This window comes from Mustelus asterias, chromosome 18 (genome assembly GCF_964213995.1).
Source record: "Mustelus asterias chromosome 18, sMusAst1.hap1.1, whole genome shotgun sequence".
Classification (NCBI taxonomy): domain Eukaryota; kingdom Metazoa; phylum Chordata; class Chondrichthyes; order Carcharhiniformes; family Triakidae; genus Mustelus; species Mustelus asterias.
In genome coordinates this window covers 59,975,940-60,000,265 of record NC_135818.1, presented here as the reverse complement: position 1 = coordinate 60,000,265, position 24,326 = coordinate 59,975,940, and the positions used below count along the sequence as shown (strand labels likewise).

The 24,326-nt window shown below is 40.0% G+C and overlaps 2 protein-coding genes across 10 annotated transcripts in view; one reads left to right on the top strand and one right to left on the bottom strand.

The window, feature by feature from the left end:
- The window catches only part of wdr25 (WD repeat domain 25), an 84,374-nt gene extending 82,590 nt beyond the window's left edge, over window positions 1–1,784 (bottom strand). For 5 of the 9 annotated variants that reach the window (XM_078234118.1, XM_078234119.1, XM_078234116.1 and 2 more), the window contains exon 1: window positions 1,366–1,568. In XM_078234118.1, the coding sequence (XP_078090244.1) occupies window positions 1,366–1,420 (55 nt within the window). In that variant the 5' untranslated portion in view covers window positions 1,421–1,568. Of the gene's footprint in view, window positions 1–1,365 lie in introns of all 9 variants that reach the window. The other 4 variants (XM_078234124.1, XM_078234125.1, XM_078234122.1 and 1 more) reach the window with 3 other exon arrangements.
- Window positions 1,683–23,963, top strand: wars1 (tryptophanyl-tRNA synthetase 1). The gene is made up of 11 exons (XM_078234126.1): window positions 1,683–1,821; window positions 2,051–2,203; window positions 5,962–6,175; window positions 7,690–7,798; window positions 8,437–8,556; window positions 9,326–9,508; window positions 10,419–10,519; window positions 11,152–11,264; window positions 16,763–16,936; window positions 17,150–17,290; window positions 21,514–23,963. Exons 2-11 carry the CDS (start codon window positions 2,111–2,113, stop codon window positions 21,670–21,672), a joined length of 1,407 nt encoding a protein of 468 aa, XP_078090252.1. The 5' UTR covers window positions 1,683–1,821; window positions 2,051–2,110; the 3' UTR covers window positions 21,673–23,963.
- Window positions 23,964–24,326: the final 363 nt, after the last annotated feature.

The window sequence follows — 24,326 nt, the reverse complement described above, 5'->3', positions numbered from 1 at the left end:
GCTAAACACCTTTGGTCTATCCGCAAGCAGGACCCTGATTTTCCTGTCGCTTACCAGTTCAACACATCACCCTGCTCTCTTGCCCACATGTCCATCCTTAGCCTTTTGCAATGTTCTAGTAGACCCCAACGCAAACTGGAGGAAGAGCACTTCATCTTCCAATTGGGCACTTTACAGCCTTCTGGACTGAACATGGAGTTCAACACTTCAGAGCAACAACTCTCTCCTCCACCTTCACCCCGTTTCTATTTATTTTATTTCAGTTCATTTTGTTTCATCCTATTCGTCCATTTTATCATCCGTCTTTCCCACTTCCATTTTTCTACTTGCCATTCCAGCCCTCCTTCTTAAGCCCCCCTTCCCTCTTTCAGGGCAATTGCCACATTCCTCAGGCAGTCCTTTAACAATCTGTACCTCTGTTCTGCTATTCATGCACTGCATTCAGAAGTGCCCTCTGAATGGGCACTTTTTAGCACCTTTGTAGACTTCTGCATCCTCATTTATATTCTCTTTGTCCCATCCCCACCCCCCTCACTGTATAAATCTCTGCTGATTTTCTTTGCTATCAGCTCTGACAAAGGGTCAGCTAGAGTAGAAGTGTCGGCTCTATTCTCTCCCCACAGATGCTGTCAGACCTGCTGAGAGTTTCCAGCATTTCCTGTTTTTGTTTCAGATTCCAGCATCTGCAGTATTTTGTTTTTAATCTTAAATTGGTTGCCAGCATAAAACTCAGTTAAACAAAATAAGTGACTGGTTCAGATAGGTGGAAATCTCTTTGTGATGGTGTGAATATGTGGATGGAAGCTCATCTCTGGGTCAAATGTGACACCAAGGTTGCAAACAGATTGGTTTCATCTCAAAAGGGAGGGCAATGATGTTGGCATCTGTGGACCAGAATTTGAAGCAGGGACTGAAAACAATGACTTCAATCTTCCCATTGTTTAATTGGAGGATATTTCTGCTTATCCAGTACTGGGTATCAGATAAGCAGTCCAACAATTTTGCAACAATGGAGGAATTGATACAGTGGTGAGGTAGAGCTGGGTGTGATCAGCCATTTGGTACCAAATAAACCTGTTGGACTTTAACCTGGTGTTGTTAAAACTCTTACTGTGATTACCCCAGTCCAACGCCGGCATCTCCACATCATGAGCATTCTGTGGAGACAGAGTTAACAATACTAGCCCAACCTCTTGAGTTTTAGCAGCATTTAGTTTTTGTTCCAGATTTCCAGCATCCTCAGTGCTTTGATTTTTATTTTATGAACAATTTGCCTATCAGATCTACTAGGATGCCCCTACGCGACAGTGAGTTACATTGTAGGATGAGCCGAATGTGTTCATCCTTAATACAAGCACCGAGTACCTGACTCTGTGACCAGTTCAGACTGGGGCTGACACCGCCCGCTCCACCTTCCCATTCAATAGATCCATTTTCAAAAGAAAGTCTTGAAACTAAGGACAATAGGATCCCTCAGGTGTTGGGAAACATTTAAGATATTATTATCACCGACAACAGCAAATCTTCAACCAAAAACCCACCAACTTCCGGTCCCTCCTCCTGTCCGTTCCGGTTCCCGCCTTCCCCCCAGCAACAAACCCGATTTAAGTTCAGTTCCGGATGTCAGTGCGTCTCCCTCAGGGGGTCCCGGTCCAACTTGTCCGCATCGGAGCGGAGAAACGTTTCGTTAGAAAAAGAAACCTTCGCATCGCCGAGGCAGAGAGGGAGAGGCGGTGGCGGGGAAGATTAACCGGCGTTGCGGTGATTCATTTCGGAGCGTCTAGGCCGCGACATCCGCACTTTTCTGATGCAATCAGGGCTGTAAGTGAGGGAGGGAGGGAGGGAGGGAGTTAAGGAGGGAGGGAGTGAGAGTCCTTCTCCCTCTGGGAGAATTCTGGCTCTATTCTCTCTCTCTCTCCACAGATGCTGTCAGACTTGATGAGATTTTCCAGCATTTTCTCTTTCAGATTCCAGCATCCGCAGTACGTTGCTTTTACTGACAGTCTGGATCTCTGGCAGTGCTAACAACCCACATCTGGCTTGTTCACAGGTCCGAACCTTCAGCGGCTGATCTTTGAAGAGAGTGTCAACCCTTTTTCCTGTCTGCGAAATGTCTTCGCCCACAACCTCCATGGAATTGTATGGGAAAGTGGCTGCCCAAGGGGATACTGTCCGATTGCTAAAGTCAAACAAAGCAACAGAGGTGAAATACCTGCACTGTATTCATACATTAAAGTTAGTGACAACCTCGATAAATCTGGCTAGATTTTTAAATTGGACTGATGTTACAAAACCTTTCATTTTTATAAAGATGATTAAAGAAATGTGAAATATTCATTAAATTTTTAAGTAACTGTTTATTTAATTTTTAACCTTTTTTATAAAGAGTACTGTTTATATGAATATATGGAGCATAACTCCCCCCTCTTGCCATACTGCCACACCAAAACTAATTATTTGAACTCTGAAAACCCATTGATCACCACAAAAATACTAGAAAAAAGTAAAATTTATCTTGAATGTTTAAGAAATCTCTCATTTTAGAATAATAAATTGGAAGATATAGATCATACTAGAATTATAGATTAAGTAGTCATTTGACCCATTGTGATTGTGCTTGCTTGATTTGAGAATATCTCAGCTAGACCCATTCCCATGCCTTTTCCTCCCAACCTTGCAAATCCTCTCAAGTTAATTATCTGCTTTCCTTTTAAAAACTACGATCGAATGACCTCTTCAGCATTTCTGAACCTAACCACTTCTGAAAAACGTTTTTCCTCATGTTCCCTTTTTTTTGCCAAACACTTTAAATCAGTGTCCTCTGGCTCTTGACCCTATCACCAATGGAAACAGTTTCTCCCTTACTCTGTCCAGACCTCTCATGATTCTGAACACCTCTATAAAATATCTCAACCTTATCTGTCCTAACTGAAGTCCCTCACCCTGGAACCATTCTTGTGAATCCTTTCTGCACCCTCCTGAATGTCTTCACATCATTCCCACAGTGTGGTACCCAGAATTGGATAATACTGGTTCAGCTTCAATTGGGGTATTATTAAGAATTTCACCCTAACTTACTCGTTTTGTACTCTGCCTCTATTTATAATGCTCAGGATTCTATATGCCTCATTAATCATATAATGTATAATGATATACATGAAGTGATTACACCAATCGGCAAGTTACACAGTGCTGCTCTTTTTCATAGAACATAGAACATTACAGCGCAGTACAGGCCCTTCGGCCCTCGATGTTGCAACGACCAGCGAAACCAATCTAAAGCCCATCTAATCTACACTATTCCAATATCATCGAAAGTGAAACAATGTTGTATTATCCAGTCACTCCCAAGGCATGTATACATTCCAGCACCTGACTACCTGTGGTTAATCCGACCCACTCCTCTGTCCTGCTTGTTACTACTTTTAACCCTTTCAGTTTAACCCCTTCAATCACTATCGTCCTCACGGTTCACAATTACAAGTTTTGTGTTATCTGCATATTTTGAAATTGTGCCCTGCACACCTAAGTCTATCTAAGTCATTAGTTTGGTTGAAGAAAAACAGTGGCCCTAATACTGATCCCTTGGGAACCCTACTGCCTACAGTCCTCCCCTGTCACTCGCTCAGCTAACCTTGTATCTATACTGCCACTGTCCCTTTTATTATAGGAGTCAATTTTGCTGACGAGCCTATTATGTGTCTCTTTATCAAATGCCTTTTGGACATCATGTACACCACATCATTACCCTTATCAACTTCTCTGTTATATTATCAAAAAACACAAATCAAGTTAGTTAAACATAATTTACCCATAATATATGCTGACTTTTCTTAATTAATCCACATTTGTCTAAGTGGCTTTTAATTTTGTCCTGGATTATTGATTCCAAAAGCTTTCACATCACCCAATAAATTGGTTGCTGTAGATGCTGGGTTTGGCCTTGCGTCCTTTCTTGACTAATGTTGTTCCCCAGTCTCTGGCACATCCTTGTATTCAAGGAGGATTAGAAGATTCTGGCCTGTGCTACAATTCCTTCTTTACTTTCCTCATTTTCCTCAGATGCATCTATTCTGGTTCTGGTCACTTTATCAATTTTTCAGTCCCGGCAACCTTTCTCAGAATCCCTACAGTGAAGAAAGAGGCCATTTGACCTTGTGAGTCTGCACCAACTCTCCAAAAGAGCACGTAAACGTTCCCCTACTGACACCTCATCAACTTGACCTAGTCATTTCCCAGCACCAGACCCAGTAAAGTCCTCGTCCTTAGTAGAACTGAAACATATTATCCAGAAAAATCTCCTAAGAACACTTCTGAAACTCTTCTCCTTCTCTACCCTTTCACAATATTACTGTCCCAGTCTGTGTTAGGATAATTAAAGCCCTGCATTATTAGTACACTATAGTTTTACCTCCTGGTTCCTATCCCCCTGCCAAGTTAGTTTAAACACTCCTTAATAGTGCTGACAAATTACCCTGCAGGGACATTGGTCCCAGCTCTGTTCGGGTGCAACCCTCTCTGGCCTGTATTGGGTACCACCTCTCCAAATCCAATGCCCAAAAATCTAAAGCCCTTCCTCATGGACCATCTCTTCAGCCATGCATTCATCAGCTATATTCTTCTATTTGGAATAATCTAGAGATTACTACCTTAAGGCCCTGTTTGCTGGCTTCTTTCCAGTTCTCTAACACCTGCAGCACCATCTCTTTAGGTCACAGACCTGAAATGTTAATTTTGTTTCTCACTCCACAGATGCTACCAGACCAGCTGAGTATATTTCCAGCATTTTCTATTTTATTAACTTTGTTTCCTTTAACTAGAAGATCAGATTATAAAACTGTATAGTTGCAATCAGATTTCTGTTCAATTATTTGCTTTTGCGGTATTTGTTATCAAAGGTTAACATAAGTGTTAGAGGAGCAGTGTGCACGACAAATATTTTTTAAAGTAAAAGATTGTACTTCCACTTCTTTAGGGTAGTTTAATTTTTTAAATTTTATTATTTATGCTTGGAACAGTTCAAGTTTATTTCTAACACAGCCAGTCTTGCCTCATTCCAGAACACACAGTGACAATCACAGCAAACCCACACAAATTTTTCCTCTCGTACAACAATCTATAAAACTGGACCTGAGCGGATTCTGGAATGGATAGGAATTAATTGCTGAAGATTACTCTGGATGATCACATTGAGGATGTCTCAATAATAGTGTGGTGGAAATTGATACAATGTGATTCTCTGCTTATACATTTCAAGAACTTGAATTGTATAACCATATAACAGCAACCAAAGTTGATGCACTGTAATAAAGAGCAGGACTTCCCCCTGTCCATTGCCAAGAGGTCACCCCCAATGGGATATTCCAGTTGGCCTCCAAAAATAAGCCTTAACTAACCTTTAACAAAGTGAGTGGCTATTTGCTATTTAGGAAGATGGCCTGGAGTAGGATGGTGCAGAGAATTTAGTATGCAGCTAGCCACACCAATTTATGCACCCACTGAACTCCATACCATTCCTGAAGGGGCCTAAACATTCAGCTGAGTGCTCTGAAGTTGGGTTCCTACTTAGATTATTTTTATACTCGGAAGGAAAAGTTGGCAGAAGTTGCGCCTTTTTATTAGTGAATTAAAGCTGAAAGGTGCACCAGCACACACCACCCTCTGACCACATTTTAAAATATTAATTCCTGGAATATAGGTGTCACTATCAAAGTGAATATTTATTGCCCATTCTTTTTAAAATTTATTTTATGACATATTTTGTTTCCTTTTAAAAGTACTTTGAGATAATTCTACAGTTGTAGAGCAGAGGCCTGGATTAAGTCACTAGTTCATCTTCCTGACTTCCTAATAGTCAGTAGATTTGGAAGTTAAAGGGAGGATGAAAATAACTAAAGAAATGCAGATAATCCATAATCCTTTCTTTCAGTTTCATTTTTCAAACTGCCACTTTTTCTGCAGGAAGAAATTGATGCAGCAGTGAAGGAACTGTTGGCACTGAAATTGGATTATAAAACATTGACAGGCCAGGAGTACAAGGTTGGTATTCCACCCACTAACAGCACACCAGTTAATAATAACAGCCTGGCTGTTGAAGAACATGGTGGTGACTATGTGGATCCATGGACTGTGCAGACATCCAGTGCCAAAGGGGTGGACTATGACAAGTTGATTGGTGAATATCTCTCTCCTTTTAATTGTTATAGGAAGTGATCTAAATTTGCACATTTTAGCATTGTGAAATGAATGTTAGCTAAGTGTTATGCATTACTTCGAAACTAAAATGCAACAAAAAAACATACAACACAAAGGCTTTGTAGAAGAAAAAATAGTGCGTACTGAAGGAATGATTATGTAGTCGTTAAATTATTTTTTAATTTAACTCGCTCTCACTCCAGAGAGTGAGTTTGAGAATTTGAATTCTGTTTAGGAAAAAGACGGTGTCAATACAAGTGACCATGGAGTTATTGGTAACTGAAAACTCAACTAGTTCACCAGTGGAGAAAGAAACTTGCCGTCCTTACCCAGTCAGTCTGAGATGTAATTCCAATCCTGCACCTTGTGATTTACTCTTAACTGACTCGCTAGGCTAATTTAGAGAGTAATCAGTTGTATCAAACTGCTGCAAATTCTAAGCGCGTTCTAGAGCACATTTACCACAAAAGCGGTAGTGGTTTAAGAAGATGTACTTCAACTACCTTCTCAGGGAATTATGTATGGACAATAAATGCCAGCCTTGAACTGCAATTCCCATAATTTGTAATGATATTTTTCTATCTTTTTGAAAACAGGACTTGCCTTTATATGTCGCCTTCATGGTCTCAAGGCACTTTACAACCAAATAGATGTTTTTGAAGTGTAGTCACCGTTATAATATAGGGAACACAGCAAGTTCTCACTAACAGCATTGTGGTGATAAACAAATAATCTGCTTTTTATGGTGTTGACGGGGAATAAAGATTGGCGAGGACACGGATTGGGGGGTGGTGGAGGTGTGGGAAAAGAAGAGAGAACAACTCCCTCGTAATGCAGTGGGATCTTTTACATCTATCCGAGAAGTCAGACAGGGCCATGGTTTAACATCTGATCTGAAAGACTGCACCACTGACAGTGCGGAGCTCGCTCAGTAATGCACTGGAGTGTCTGCGTTAATTTTGTGCTCATGTATAGGAATGGGACTTGAACCCACAATCTTTGACTACGTGATGAACGTGCTACCAATTCAACTACAGTTGACACTATAGATATGACTGGCTACAAACCAACTATTTGGTATAAAGCTAAACCTTTTAATGAAGAATGATGTGAAAAGGATAAATGATCTTTTAAGTATATTTTGAGAAGGGAGAAAAATGTTAATTAGAAAGTAAACAATACACTTTGTATGTGCTATCAAAATTTTAAAAATCCTCTGGCACTTACAGACTTTTAATGCCGATATTGTTGCTACAGCACCTTTCAATCATAAGACTTGTGCATGGAGGTATCTGGAAGGTATCTGCTGTGCCTCATTTTTGTTCACTAATTTGCAGCCTTATTGCACACTGCTGGAAAATCAAACTAATTCTTTTATCTTTCATTGTAATTTGGATAAGTATATGGGGTTAAAGTTTCCTCAGTTTGTTACAATACCTGTGATACTATACTGCACTAATCGAGTGATTCTGAAAACCTCTTCATTCTTTACAGTTCGGTTTGGAAGCAGCAAAATTGATCAGGATTTGATTAACCAAATAGAACATGTCACTGGTCAAAAAGCTCATCGTTTTCTTCGCAGAGGCATCTTCTTCTCCCATCGGTTGGTAAAACTTTATCTCTGTGTGTATATATGAATCTTCAGTGCATGTGACTTATTCCCAATGGTTGGACTTTTCTTTTAGGTTGTTACTATAGTAACTGGCATTTCTTAAATTTGCCTGGACTATAGTTTGTTACATTCTGAACTAGTTTATTTTCAGATAATCTTCTGTTCTGAATTACTGAGACCAAAGGGTAAAACTAGTAATACTTGAACATGACATGATACACGTTCACCATCCTATTAACTGCCACTCTTCCTCATTTGTTAAGCGTTGTAAACTGTCATGAAGTTACTTAGTTGTAGCATTTTTAGTGACTGTTTCAGCATCACCTTAAGATATATAGTTAGCCACTTGATACTTTGAACATATGTGAAAATAAGTGAATCTAATAGTTATTTCAGTAGAATCCTGTAACTTTGCTGTTAGTAAAATGCTACTGTAATCAATTCAACTGGAGTGCACTTTAATTATTAATTAAAGATGCATGGAATTATTAGACTGATGCCACTTATTTGAAAATTGGTTTGTTTCGTGATTTCCCAACACCAGAAAATTGCCCGTGACTTTGTCTATCTGTGTTGAAAAGCTGGAAAGTATTTTTGAAGTTGTATTTTTGACTATTCGTTTTTCCTAGGGATATGCACCAGATCCTTGATGCTTTTAAAACAAAAAAATCATTCTACCTGTATACAGGACGTGGTCCTTCATCAGAATCTATGCATGTGGGCCACCTTATTCCATTTATCTTCACAAAGTAAGTTTGGATAATACTTGTGCAAATACATATGTACACTAAGAGAGCAACCCCTATGGATGCTTCTGATATTCATTGGCCTTGATTTAACTTCCTGAAATTGGCATTGAAATGGTAACTTTACTTCCTTATTAACACCACATTTGTCCACTGACATCTTTGCCAGGGGCTTACCTTTAGGCAATCAAATATCTATCTGCCTGTTTGGCGAAATATGACCCCAGTTATCATTTAGGATTTTTGTGGGGCCAGGAGGAGCATGACTAGATTTGATGTCAGCTGGCTGGTTTCCATGCTGCGGAATAACAGCACCAGCCTGAATGCGATGAGCTGCCTTTAGAAGGGCGGTGCTTAAATGAGCCTCAAATTGGCTTAGCCCTTTCCGCTTCCAGATGTGGTGGGTTGCTGATGTACTACTCCACCTGGTGGCCACTGAAAAGCTAAGTCAACCTTGGCTCCAGAGCTCCAAATGATCTTCTATAACCATGCTCATGAAGAAGCTACTAGTTTTGTGAGGATACTACGTGTAGAGTTTGCAAACTCATTTTCGATCCAGCAGTCTGCTGACTTGGTCATGACCATCAATTTACAAGTAAATAATTTGCAAGGTGCTTTTTATAGGTATAAGCTTAGTATTGTTTGTTACTGCCATTTGAAATGTTTTCCCAGCTGACTTAAAATTTAAGACCAGTGAAGTGATATTCCATTGATTGTATTTTTCCAATGAAAAGGACTTGGGTTGTTCATGCCTATATGTTCTATCAAATAGGTGGCTCCAAGATGTTTTTGATGTACCTCTTGTAATTCAGCTGACTGACGATGAAAAATACTTGTGGAAAGACATAACACTGGAACAGGCTTATAAGTATGCTGTTGAGAATACCAAAGACATCATTGCTTGTGGCTTTGATGTGAATAAGACCTTCATCTTCTCCGATCTGGATTACATGGGGTATATTCCTTGCAGTATTACACCACTGTTGTTTTTATTGATATTTTCCATTGGAAAAGATGATTTTACTCGAAATATATAGGGTATTTGGTAACCGATATAAAAATGTTCAGTATGAAGTGTAGTTTGGAATAAGTAAGAGTATTTTGTGTTTGTGATACTGAAATTATTAACACTATTGAATAAAATAATGTAGCATGGTGCTTTTACCTCTGGAGATTAGTCCTCCACAATGTGCTTTGTTTTAAGTAACATTGTAACAGTGCACCTTCCCTCCTCACCCCACTTGGCATACAGTGAAATATTGCCATAATGTCTTGTCTTAATGCATGGGAAATTGCCCAAAATGAAGACAATTTTGCCAAACTGTAAATAATCTGTGGAAAAACCTGAAGACTATTACCTTAAAGAGATAATTGAAGTGAATTATCACTTCATAAAGCATGAAAGTGATTAAAATTACTTTGCCGTTAAAGCAATGAATTGAAATCTACACCAAAGTATGAGTCAACGGTGCTACATTGCATTTATTACAATGTATATGGCCTCCTTTGCTCCTGTGTACCCAAGCCTTACCTGGTTGATGGAACAGGTTGGACGCCTGCTCCCAAGCCTCCAACAGCAGGCTTCCTGGAAGTATGTGAAGTCAACCCAGATAACACTGCCTCTTCTCAGTGAAATCAAAAATGTACCTGACTCCATGGCACAGTGTGTAGGAACTCCGTGCACTGTGCAAGAAATGTACCACTAAGATACACACCTAAACACTACCCTACCATAGTCGGGTAGATTATGACATCAAAATTTGTGACTTTAGAACTGAGCTTATTCTTTAACTATAAATCAAGTGTTTATTATTCCTGCCCCCAGTTCTACACAGTGTAATATTTTAATTCTCTTCTGGCTGCAGACAGAGCCCAGGATTCTATCAGAGTGTGGTTAAAATCCAGAAACATGTTACTTTTAATCAAGTGAAGGGGATCTTTGGCTTTGGAGATAGCGACTGTATAGGTAAGATTAATGGTGCTTATTTCCAAAATTTTAGTTGAAAGTTTGACCTTGTGTAATGAAGCCATCATTCTCATGTCATCTTCAGTGAGACTTCTTATGCGTCTGCTCCCACCCTGGGAGTCCCATTTAAATCTCAGTTGTTTTATTGTGACTTCTATCGGATGTTTTCTCCGAGCATACTTGAAGACCTCTTGGTAACCATTTAAACTGAAAACTACTGCATAACCCCATGAACAGACTTGTGACCTCGGAGTTAAAAGCTTTGTTCAACTTCACCAAGTTCTCATCACTAATCTACCAAGATAATTTTTTTTTCATTTCTGCAAGAACCTTATCTTTCATAATTATGCCATGGACATTCCATTAATTATCTCCGATTAAACCAATTTAAACTGAGAACAATTATTGCATCGTGTCTGGGGACTGTTTAATATTTGAGCTACAATGTGAACATAAACATGTGTATTACAGCCATATAAATATACATAACCTGTGTTCTTTGAAGTATATTAGGATAACATATCACATTAGGTCTTTTCTGGTAGACATCTAACTTTGTTAATCACTACATTTGACTGCTCTTGTAAAGAAATGCATTTTTAAAATTCTAACTCAATATTTTTAATTGACAGGAAAGATCAGTTTCCCTGCTATCCAGGCAGCTCCATCCTTCAGCACCTCGTTTCCACAAATCTTTAATGGCCGAAAGGATATTCAGTGTCTCATTCCCTGTGCTATTGACCAGGTCAGAGCTAAATGCTAGGAAAATACATGTGCTTGAAATGTGTCACACCTTTGAATTATAAGTGAGTTTTCATTACACACTTCCTGGAGGCTAGGAGCTCAGAGGACACCAGATCTGTGACAAAACCACAGCAACAATGACCATTAAGCTGCATTATTCAAAAGAGTGTCTACATTTATTCTTCGTCCAACACCAACAAACCTGGTCATTTACCAACTTGTGTGATCTTGCTATGCAAATTTGGCTCCACATTTTCCTACATTAACACAACGTGATATACTTTGGAATGTCCTGAGGCTCGTGAAAGGTGCTAAATAAATATAAAGTATTTATTTAAGATGTTCAGAAGATCAGCCTGGAAATGGCTTTCCATTTTGGATAGTTGGCTCAAAGTTTGGGTGGAGCTAAGAAGCAATAAGGGGTGGAAAACGTCAGTGGGAGTTGTGTATAGCCTCCAAAGAGTAGGGGTAAGGTAGTGGGTGGCATTAAACAGAAATTTGAGATGCATGTAACAGGGGTGCTACAGAATTCATGGGCGACTTAATCAACATATAGATTGGACAAATCAAATTAGCAACAATACTATGGCAAATGAATTCCTAGAGTGTGTTTGAGCTGTCTTTTTAAACCAGTATGTTGAGGAAACAACTAGGGAACATTTTGTACTAGATTTGGCATTGTGGAAAGAGAAAGGGTTAATTAATAACCTTGTTGTGTGGAGTCCTTTAGGCAACAGTGACCATAACATGATAGAATTCTTTATTTGGCTTTGAAAGTGAAGACATGCGATCTGAAACTAGGGTCCTAAATCTAAACAAAGGAAACTGTGAAGGTATAAAGCATGAGTTGGCTAGATAAATTGGGCAACTTCATTAAAAGGCATGATGGTGGATAGGCATTGGTTAATATTTAACGAACAAATGCAACAGTTACACATTCCTTTCTTTTCTGGCATAAAAATGCAACAAGAAAAGTGGCTCAAATGTGGCTTACAAAATATATTAAAGTTAATAGATCGAAAAGTCATATAAAGTTGCGAGAAAAAGAGTTCACTATTCGGCAAAGGAGAACCAAGAAATTGATTTAAGAGGGGAAAAATTAAGTATGAGCATAAATTTCCAAGTAACATAAAAGTGGGCTGTAAAAGCTCCTACACGTAAATAAAAAGATTAGTGAAGACAAATGTAGGTTCCTTACAGCCTGAAACAGGAGAATCTATAATAGAGAACAAGGAAATGACAGAGCAATTGAACAATTACTTTCATTCTGTCTCCATAGAGGGAGACACAAAAATATCTTTCCAGAAAGGCTAAGGAATCAAGGGTCTAATGAGAAAGAAAAATAGTGGTGAAAAATGAATGGGACTGAAAACCAATAAATCCCCAGGGCCTAATAATCTACATCCCAGGATACTAAAGGGTGAGGCCATGGGAATAGTGGATGTGTTGGTTGTCATCTTCCAAAATTCTGTAGATCCTTGAACACTCCTGGCAGATTGGAGGGTGACAAATGTAACCCTGCTTTTTAAAAAAAATGCTGGAGGCTATTATAAATGATGCGATAACACCGATACTTAGAAAATGTCAATGGGATTAGATAAGTCAGTATGATTTAAATGGTATACGATTGGGAAATGTTGATGTGCAAAGGACCCTGGGCGTCGTAGTACACCAGTCACTGAAAGCAAGCATGAAGCTATAGCAAGCAGTTAGGAAGGCAAACGGCCTGTTTAAAGTTTATTTATTAGTGATACAAGTAGACTTACGTTAACACTATAATGAAGTTATTATGAAAAATCCCCAAGTCGCCACACTCCAGTGCCTGTCTGGGTACACTGAGGGAGCATTTAGCATGGCCATTGCACCTAACCAGCCTGTCTTTTGGACTGTCAGAGGAAACTGGAGCACCCGGAGAAAACCCACACAGACATGGGGAGAAGGTGCAGATTCTGCACAGTGACCCAAGCCGGGAATTGAACCTGGTCCCTGGCGCTGTGAGGCAGCAGTGCTAGGCGCTGTGCTGCCCATTGCAAGACTGTGTACAGGAGCAAGGGTGTCTTACTGCAGCTGTACAGGGCTTTGATGAGACCACACCTGGAGTACTGTGTGCAGTTTTGGTCTCCTTATCTAAAAAAAATACACATTTGCCATAGAGGGAGTGCAACGAAAGTTCATCAGACTGATTCCTCCGATGGCAGGATTGTCATATGAGTAGAGATTGAGTTGCTGAAATTTAGAAGAATGAGAAGGATCTCATTGAAACATATAAAATTTTAATAGGGCTGGACAGACGATGCAGGGATGTTATTTCCTCTGGCTGGGATGTTTAGACTGTAAGAGTTTTAACAACACCAGGTTCAAGTCCAACAGGTTAATTTGGTAGCAAATACCATTAGCTTTCGGAGCGCTGCTCCTTCGTCAGATAGAGTGGATATCTGCTCTCAAACAGGGCACAGAGACACAAAATCAATTTACAGAATACTGATTAGAATGCGAATCTCTATAGCCAACCTTCAACATGTCATTGATGAAAACAAACATCTCGCCAAGGCCATCCCCACTTCTTGCCTTCAAACAACTGCACAACCTCAAACAGACCATTGTCCGCAGCAAACTACCCAGCCTTCAGGAGAACAGTGACCACGACACCACACAACCCTGCCACAGCAACCTCTGCAAGACGTGCCGGATCATTGACACGGATGCCATCATCTCACGTGAGAACACCATCCACCAGGTACACGGTACCTACTCTTGCAACTCCGCCAATGTTGTCTACCTGATACGCTGCTGGAAAGGATGTCCCGAGGCATGGTACATTGGGGAAACCATGCAGACGCTACGACAACGGATGAATGAACACCGCTCGACAATCACCAGGCAAGACTGTTCTCTTCCTGTGGGGGAGCACTTCAGCGGTCACGGGCATTCAGCCTCTGATCTTTGGGTAAGCGTTCTCCAAGGTGGCCTTCACGACACACGACAGCGCAGAGTTGCTGAGTAGAAACTGATAGCCAAGCTCCGCACACATGAGGACGGCCTAAACCGGGATCTTGGGTTTATGTCACACTATCAGTAACCCCCACAGCTTGCCTCCTGGACTTGCAGAATTTCACTGGCTGTCCTGTCTGGAGACAATACACATCTCTTTAACCTGTGCTTAATGCTCCCTCCACTCATATTGTCTGTATCTTTAAGACCTGGTTGGCTGTAGAGATTCGCATTCTAATCAGTATTCTGTAACTTGATTTTGTGTCTCTGTATGCCCTGTTTGAGAGCAGATATCCACTCCATTTGACGAAGGAGCAGCGCTCCGAAAGCTAATGGCATTTGCTACCAAATAAACCTGTTGGACTTTAACCTGGTGTTGTTAAAACTCTTACTGTGTTTACCCCAGTCCAACGCCGGCATCTCCACATCATGGGATGTTTAGAACAAGGGCTCACATTCTCAGGATATGGGGTAGGCCATTTGGGACTGAGATGAGGAAAAATGTCTTCACTCGGAAGGTGGTGAACTTTATGAAATTCTCTACCACAGAAGGCTATGGAGGCCAAATCATTGAATATATTTAAGGAGGAAATAGATTTCTAGACTCTGAAGGTGTCAAAGACGTTGAGATAGAGGATCAGCCATGATCACATTGAATAGTGGATCAGCCATGATCATGTTGAATAGCAGAGCAGGTTTGAAGGGCCGAATGGATTACCCTTGCTCCTATTTTCTGTTTCTCGTCTCTCATATTGCTACTTGGTGGTGCAGAGAGTTGTTCTACACAACTAGGTTCAAGTATAATTTTGGTGTCGTAGATTTGAATTTATTTTAACTTAAAATGATTTGGACTTTATGTTATATCTAATAATATTTTGCATAGCTTAACAAAAAGTGATTAGTTTTGCAAGCCAACGTTGTTGTAAATAAACATTGTGAAATGCAAGATTTTAGGAAACCTAGATTTGATGTAGAAGGCCCATTTGTCCCATCTTGCCATCAGCTGAAATAGAACTATCTAGTCTAATCTCACATTCCAGCTCTTGGTCCTGTAGATTACAGCACCGCAGGTATGTATCCAGGTGCTTTTTAAATGCAATGAAGCTTTCTGCCTCTTATTACCCTTTTCCAGACCCCCACATTTCTACTCCATTCCCCTCTAATTCTATCTATGTACCTCATAATTTGATTCACCAATTAAATCTCCCCTCTGCTTCCACTGTCCAAAAGAAAATTACTCTAACCTATCCAAAAATTCTCTATTCCTGACGACATCCTCGTAAATCTGTGTATACTGTCTCGTGATCAAAAACCTCCTGTAATGTGGTGACCAGAACTATATACAGTACTCTAGCTAGGGTCAAACTAGCATTTTATACATTTCTGGTATAACTTTCCTGCTCTTTGATTCAAAGCCTCAGTCGATAAAGAAATTAATTCTGTAAGCCTTCTTGAATACTTTATCTACCTGTCCTGTTATCAGAGGGACCTGTGGACATGAACTGCAAGTTCCTTTGTTCTCTATACATTTCAGTATCCTACCATTAATTGCATATTCCCTTGCCTTATTTTTCCTGCCCGAACATTCCAAATCTCTCTCTTTTCTCCAGAATGAACTCCATTTGCCTGCCCACCTAATTAGTCAATTTGCGTCCTAGTACTGAGCCCTGAGAACACTGCTAGAAATAGCCTTCCAGTCAATAAAAATAACCATTGACCTTAACCCTTTGCTTCCTGCCACTGAACCAATTTTGGAACCAACTTACCACTTTCACTTGATTCCCAGAAGCATTTAGTTTACATGGAACTTTGTCAAAAACCTTGCTAAAATCTGTGCTGACTACATCAAATGTACTATCCTTATCAACAGTCCCTATTACCACCACAAAAATGTATTCAAATTAGTCAGCTATGACCTTTCCTTAACAAATCTATGCAAACTGTCCATTATGTAGTCCACACTTTTCTATATTGTGAGTATTATGTCTCAGAATTTGTTCCAATAATTTTCTCACCACCAAGTTTAGACTGGCTAGCCTGTAATTATTTGAGCTATTCTTTCCTTTTTGAACAATAGTATAATATTAATAGTTCTCCAGCATCATGCCTGTAGCCAGAAAGCATTGGAAAATAATGATTGGAGTTCCCGCTATTCATTTTCTTGCCTTCCTTAACAATCCGGGATACATTTCCTCTGAACCTAGTGATTTATCCACTTTCAAAGATGCTAGACACCTTTTAAATTTTCATTTTGTTCTCGCTCTGCCACTGCTTTCATCCTTGTTGCTTGCCTCTGGTTCCACTCCTGCTATTGAACTCAAGTCTTGAGTTACTGCTCCTTTTATCCTCGTGTCTCACTGCTCATCTCATGTTTCTAAGTTTACTTTCCATTATAACTATGTCCCTGTAATTGCTTAAATTTGACTGCTGTTAATATTCCATGCTCTAAGATTAGCTTTGAGAGCAAAACCCCAATTCTATTTAACCACTTGTATTACTTCTTCGTAGGACCCATATTTTCGGATGACCAGGGATGTTGCACCAAGAATTGGCTATTCAAAACCAGCACTGTTGCATTCTGTCTTCTTCCCTGCTCTGCAAGGAGCACAAACCAAGATGAGTGCCAGTGATGCAAACTCATCCATCTTCCTCACAGATACTCCAAAGCAGATCAAAACAAAGGTAATGTTCACCATATATTGAGTATGTAAGATAGAAATTTATTCCCTTAATTGGTGATCAAGACAGTGGTTCGTCTTGCATATAAGCAAGGTTTAGTCCAAACTTGTGTTGTGATACTGTTCTTTGAAGGTATGAGTCAAAAATGTTTTTTTTTCAAAGTGAACCAGAGAATATAAATATATTTATGCGCAACTATATGTATTTTTTCCTCAGGTCAACAAGCATGCTTTTTCAGGTGGTAAGGATACTATTGAAGAACACCAACAGTTTGGTGGGAATTGTGACGTGGATGTATCTTACATGTATTTGACCTTTTTCCTAGAAGATGATGAGAAACTGGAAAAAATAAAGCAGGTCAGTGTAATTTATTTCATACCAAAACTTTTTTAAGCACTTACGTATTCATCCCCACCCCCAGCACTCTATCTTATTCTGATCTGGTCAAAATTAAAGCACAGAACCTTGCAGGTAAAAAGTTGGCAAAGGAACAAGCAGATTAAGTGGTTAAATAAGTGGTTGAAAGAGTGGTGTGGAAGGCAGGGGTTTTGATTCATGGAACACCAGCACCAGTACAGGCAAAAGAGAGAGCTCTTTTGCTGGGATGGGCTCTATTTAATGAGACCAATGTCCTAGTGACTCGTGTAACCAGGGTTATAAAAGGGCTTTAAACTAGTGAATTGGTTGTGGGGGAAAGATTCTGGGAAGCATAAATTCAAAACCAATTGTATGAATGTCAAGGCTGGAGAACAAGGCAGTTATTTGGATCAAATTAAACAGAGTAGGACAGGAAGGAACTTGGAGCATAACAAACATTATAGGGCATTAGTCATCAAAGTAACTTCAGGGAAAATAGAACTGCCTCCAATTAAACAATATCTTTCCTTAAACAAGATGACCAAAACTGCTCACAGTACTCCAGATGTGGCCGCACCAGTACCTTGTACAGTTGCAGCAAGGCATCCCTACTTGTATACTCCAATCCCTTTGAAATATGGGCCAACATTCCATTAGCCTTCCTGGTTACCTGCTGCACCTGTGTGCTAGCTTTGTGTGTTTTGTGCACAAGTTCCCCCAACACAAACTGCACAAGTCCCTTTGTGTTGCAGCTTTCTGCAGTTTATCTCTCTCTTTCCACCTAGTTTTGTGTTGTCTGCAATTTGGCTACAGTACATTTACTTCCTTCCTCCAAGTCATTAATATATATTGTAATCAGTTGCTGTCCCAGCGCTGATCTCTGTGGAACCCCACTTGTTACAGGTTGCCAACCTGGAAAAAACCCTTTATCCCCACTCACTGTTTCCTGCCAATTTTCTATCCGTGCCAATATACCATGGGTTCTTATCTTATGACTTTACCTTTTTGTGAGGTACCTTGTCGAATGCCTTCCGGAGGTCCAAATGCAACACATCTACTGGTTCCCCTCTATCCACTCTGGTTCAGACTTCCTTGAAAACGCTAATAAATTAGTCAGACATTTTTTAATGAAGCATTGCTGACTCTGCTTGATTAACTGATTTTCCAAATGTGCTGCTATTACTTCCTTAATAACCGATTCCAACATTTTCCAACTATAAACGTAGGGTTAATCGACCTGTGGTTACTCGCTTTTTGCCTCCCTCCCTTTTTTGAATAGGGGTGTCACATTGGGGATTTCTCAATCCTCCGGGACTTTTCCAGAATCCAAGGATTTTTGGAAAATTACAACCAAGGCATCCACTATCTCTGTAGCTACTTCTTTTAGGATCCTAGAATGCAAGCCATCAGGACCAGGAGATTTGTTTGCCCTTAGCCCCATTAGCTTGTGTAATACTGCTGCCTACAATTTCCTGTTTTCGATCCCCCTCCTTGAATTCCCCAGATTTTAGATTGGTCAGATCAGAAGGTAGTAAATGTAACACTGCTAATTCAAGAATGGAGGATGAGAGAAAGTAGAACTATAGACTGGTTAGCCTGAGATCAGCAACTTGGCAAATGTTAGAACTTGATGTCAGGGAGTTTAATTCAACACTGATTTATAAAAGGGAAAGCATGTTTGATAAATGTTATGTATTTTGAAATGGTAAATAGCAGACTAGATAAGGGGAAAAACAATTAATGTATTTGGATTTCAAAAAGCATTCATTAAGATACAGCACAAGAGTAATGAAAACTGAAAGTGCTGAAAAAACCTTGGCATGTCTGGCAGCGCAGAGTTGTTGGGATTGCTATTATGCTGTTGAAAAGGGGGGAGGAACAGATGGAGCGAAAGAAAAACAAAGGATAAATTACAGGGCAGGAGAGATTAAATCACAAAGTTGTCATGAACCCAAAGCCAAAAGGAGTGGCAATGACACAGTTTTAAATAAACAAAGGATTGGTCCAGGTAAGAATATCGGAATAAAGGTCAGTGCTGTCGGGAAACAAAAAGCAGAATGTGTTACACTTTCGTACTCTCATTAATACCATTTGCCTTTGGTTCCATGACATCTTTCTCATTCAATCTCCCCCATCCTCTAACTATCCCTATTTTAGTTGGGGTGGCACAGTGGTTAGCACTGCTGCCTCACAGCACCAGGGACGCAGGTTCGATTCCCGGCTTGGGTCACTGTTGGTGCGGAGTCTGCACATTCTCCCCGTGTCTGCGTGGGTTTCCTCCGGGTGCTCCAGTTTCCTTCCACAGTCCAAAAGACATGCAGGTTAGGTGCATTGGCCATGCTAAATTCTCCCTCAGGTGTACCCAAACAGGCGCCAGAGTGTGGCGACTAGAGGATTTTCACAGTAACTTCATTGCAGTGTTAATATAAGCTTACTTGTGACTAATAAATAAACTTTAAACTTTTCACCTGCCTTTTCCCCCTCATCCCTTTTCAACAACGTAAAACCCGTTATATTGCTACCCCTCTTCAGTTCCAAAGCAGTCACATTGGACATGAAACATTAACTCTGTTTTGATCTCCATGGATGCTGCCAGACCAGATGCATTTTTCCAGCACTTCCTATTTTTTTTTCAGATATCCAGCATCCATAGTATTTTGCTTTTATTTGACCGCGCAAGATTAGAGCTCATGGGGTAGGAAATAATATATTTGCGCATATTGAGGATTAGTTAATGATCAGAAAACAGTAGAAACAAACAGGTCAATTTCAGTTTGGTAGGTTGTAATTAGTGAGGTACCCCACTGATCAGTGCTTGGACCTCAGCTATTTACAATTGAGACTCACAACTTGGATGAGTCAAAATACAAAAGTAGGTAGGAAAGTAAGCTGTGAGGAAAACGCAGGGAGTCTGCAATAGGATATAAAGTAAATGAATGGGAAAGTGGCAGATGGAATACAATATAATGTAAAGTTATCCACTTTGGTCGGGAAAAATAGAAAAATGGAATCTTGTTCTAAATGGTAAGAAATTGGAAAATGTTGGTGATCTAAGGAAGTTGGGTGTCCTTGTATACAAGCAAATGGTATTGTTAGCCTTTACTACAAAATAATTGGAGTGTAAGAGTGAAGTCTTCCTGCAATTATATAAACGTTCTTAGTGAGATCACACTTGGGGGAGTACTGTGTGCAGTTTCTTTGGCTGCTTCCCCGAGGAAGGAGATAATTGCTACAGAGGGAATGCAACAAAAATTCACTGGATCGATTCCCAAATGGGGAATTGGTCCATGAGGAGAAATTGAGTAGACTTGACCCATATACCCTGGAGTTTGGATGATAAGTGATCCCTTTGAAATATTTAAAACAAGGGTTGATGCTGGGAGGATGTTCCCCATGATTGGGGAGTCTAAAGTTAAAAATCTCAGAATAGGAGAGTCGGTCATTCAATACTGAGATGAGAAATTTCTTCTGAGTTATGAATCTTTGGAATTCTCATGCACAGCTGTGGATGTTCAGTTGAGCATGTTCAAGAGAGGGATAGATTTTTGGATACCAATGGAGCGGGTACAATGTGGGAAAGTGGAGTTGAGATAGAAGGCCAGCAATGATTTTAAAGAATAGCCTCAGATGGCCAGCTCCTGTTTCTCACAATCTAAAGACACTATTAAGACACCACAGTCAACATGTCAAACAGCGAAGCCATCAACAAACACTAGAATGTTGAACTAAATTGTCAACACTCTAATAAAAGTCAGAGGAGATAATAATCAAGTTTTATCAGCTTTGTTTAGACTCCAACTTGAATACTGCTTTCATTTCCGGTCATGAGAGATAATGCAAACAGCCATATGGCTTGCACCTATCTACAGTAGTCTGAGTTATGAAAACTGAAGCAACTCGGGCTTTTTGTTTTGGAAAGAAATATTGGTGAGGCGAAAATTCTACTTTTAGTTAAAGAATTGTATGCTGCAAAGGAAAGCCTATAAGGGGGTGGATTTTACCGTCCCACCTGCCATGGGAATCAGAGTGGGTGAGGGTCGGACCATAGATAGGTCCGTTGACCTTGGGCAGGATTTTCCAGTTTCGGGGCGACGAGTCCGGAAAATCCTGCCCTGGATCTTTCAGGGTGGTTGAATTAAAATAAGCTGATTGGCCGCCTTCATCCATAATTATCTTAGTAATTTTAATACATATTAATTACTTCTAAGAATTCTTTTATTTAGGATTATTCAAGTGGAAAGCTTCTTACAGGAGAGCTGAAGAAGATTCTCGTTGAGACACTGCAGCCTATCATAGCAGCACACCAAACACGACGCAAGCAGGTGACCGATGAAATGGTGAAACAGTTCATGACTCCCCGAAAACTGGCGTTTGACTTTTAATGACAAGTTTCAGAATTCATGAAGTTCAATATGGAGAACCAAGTCGATTTTAATTCATCAGAAACTTACCATTATGCTGAAGTTATGTGTAACATTATTATGGATGAATGTTTAGAATATATTAATAAATATCACTAAATTATAACCAATTATTTCCAGAAAAATAGTGATTAGTGTCTTAATGATTTCTCTTGTAGTTGAATGGTTTTTGGTTTGCCTTGCTATAGATTCTTACATGCTTAATTAATAGTTTTCATAGAGTATTTCATGGTTCAAAGGATTACACTTTGGTACCCAAGTTATGGATCAGAAAAGATATCTGAAATCAGCATTTTCATACTTTTGTTTCATAGAGTTTTTAAAAGATGATCAACATCACAAATTACCAATAGGAAAACCATTTGTGTTCTATAAAGCATTCACATTGGTCCCTTTAGAAAGGTTTGTTACACTTGTGTGACTGGTATGCACATCCGTAATCCCTGGAGTCTGAATAATAAGGCACCATTTCTTTTATCCCATTGAACAAAAATGTCACCTTTGTAGATAATTACAACTCCATCTCTCAGTTAGCCTTTGTGTGCATTACTGCACTTTGGAGGGTCTCCGGTGTTGTGCAGGGAAACAAACAGAGAATTGGCTAATTTTCTGAAAAATGGGAAACTTGCATGACTGTAGGGAAAGCGCAAATGAGTTTGACTAACTGGAGGTAGAGAACCTGATGAAATGATGCAATGACAATAATCTCTCCTTCAATGCAAGTAAAATGAAGGAGATAGTCATCAAACTTCAGGAAACAATGGAGGACATGCCCCTGTCTATATCAAAGATGATGAAGTGGAGATAGTCGCGAGCTTCAAGTTTCTCGGTGTTCGGATCACCAACACTCTGTCCTGGTCCCTCCACGCTGACACTATAATTAAGAAAGCTCACCAACACCTCTACTTTCTCAGAAAGCTAAGGAAATTCGGTATATCCACTATGATTCTCACCAATATTTACAGATGCACCATAAAAAGCATCCTTTCTGGATGCATCACAGCTTGGTTTGGTTCCTGTTCTAAACAAGACCACAAGAAGCTACAAAGAGCGTAGCCCAGTCCATCACGCAAACCAGCTTCCCTTCCATTGATTTCAACTACACTTCCTGCTGCCTCGGGAAAGCAGCCAGCATAATCAAGGACCCCAAGTAGCTTGGACATACTCTCTTCCATCTGGAAAAAGATACCAAAGTCTGAAAACACATACCAACCGACTCAAGAACAGCTTCTTCCCTACTGCCATAAGATTGTTGAATGGTCCTATCATATATTAAGCTGATCTTTCTCCTTGCCCTATCAGTAACTACAACACTATATTCTGCACCCTATCCTTTCCTTCTCCCCTACAAGGAACGGTATGTTTTGTCAGTATAACTTGCAAGAAACAATGCTTGCAATTCAATTCAGTTTTCCTCTAAAGAAGAAAGAGATCTAGTTTGTTTGTGTTTGACTTCATAGACTAATTCTTATTTCAAACCTTAATTAATATTGAAGGATATGAAGGCTAAATCTTGGGATATGGGTGTTAGTAGCAAGGCCAACATTTATTCCTGAAAACGTGTTGCCCTTGAGGAGGTAATGATGAACTCCCTTAAATTGCTGCATTCCATGTGGTGAAGTTGCTCCTGCAGTGCTGTTGGGTGAGGAGTTGCAGGATTTTGATCCAGTGATGATTGAAGATTGGCAATATATGACCAAGTGAGGATGGTGCAGGACTTGGGGAACTTGAAGATGATGGTGTTCTTATGCACTGCTGTCTTTGTCCTTCTAAGTGTTGGTGATCATGGGTTTGGGAAGTGATATCAAAGAAGCCTTGGACTCTACAACCACAGTCCACTGGGTGTTGAGGAAGTACAGGTTTAAGATAGTGAATGGGAAACTGATCGCGTGCACAGCTTTTGTCCTGGACGATTTTGAGTTGCTTGAGTGTTTAAGCTGCACCTGTCCAGGTAAATTCTGAGTATTCCATCACTCTGGACTGCTGCATTAGAGGTAATGGAAAGGCTTAGAGTCGGGGAGGAGGTTGGTTTTGCAGGGGGGGCGGGGGGGGGGGGGAATCGGATAATGAGCAACTCAATACTGAATATATCCAGCCTATGGACCTACTCTTGTATCTATGTCATTTATGTGTCAGGAAGCAGAGGTAGTTTTAAGTAATCTGTTTGTATTATTGAATATTAGAAATAAGGTATGAATTTATGTTTCTGTGTAAAAATGGGTTAAAACTCTGATTAAATCCATTCTTAAAGGAGTTTGCACATATGGGGATTTTTGATTTAATTTTAAACTGTCTCTCTCGTGTGCTTAGAGTTTATGATGTGAAAAGTAAACAACAGTTTGGAGGCAGAATGAGCTGTTGCTTAGGAACCTGGGCCCACCTTTAAGAAAACACCTTTGCGTTGTGTGTAACTGAATCCATGTCAAGGGATGTAATTAGATTCTCCTGGTTTCTCCTACCTCCACCACATCTGTTCTGATGATGCCACTTTCGTAAATGGCACTTCTGACCTGTCTGTCTTTTTCCTTTTATCCGAGGCTTCCCCCTCCTGTGGCTGTCAGGGCACTCAACCGGGTTCGACTCATTTCCCACACCTCTACTCTCATCCTTTCTCC

Coding starts and splice junctions, on each gene's coding strand:
- wars1 (XM_078234126.1), top strand. CDS start 2,111: ATGTCTTCGCCCACAACCTCCATGGAATTGTATGGGAAAGTGGCTGCC. Junction 9,509..10,418: donor TCCGATCTGGATTACATGGG/GTATATTCCTTG, acceptor TTCTGGCTGCAG/ACAGAGCCCAGGATTCTATC. Junction 11,265..16,762: donor TTCCCTGTGCTATTGACCAG/GTCAGAGCTAAA, acceptor ACTTCTTCGTAG/GACCCATATTTTCGGATGAC.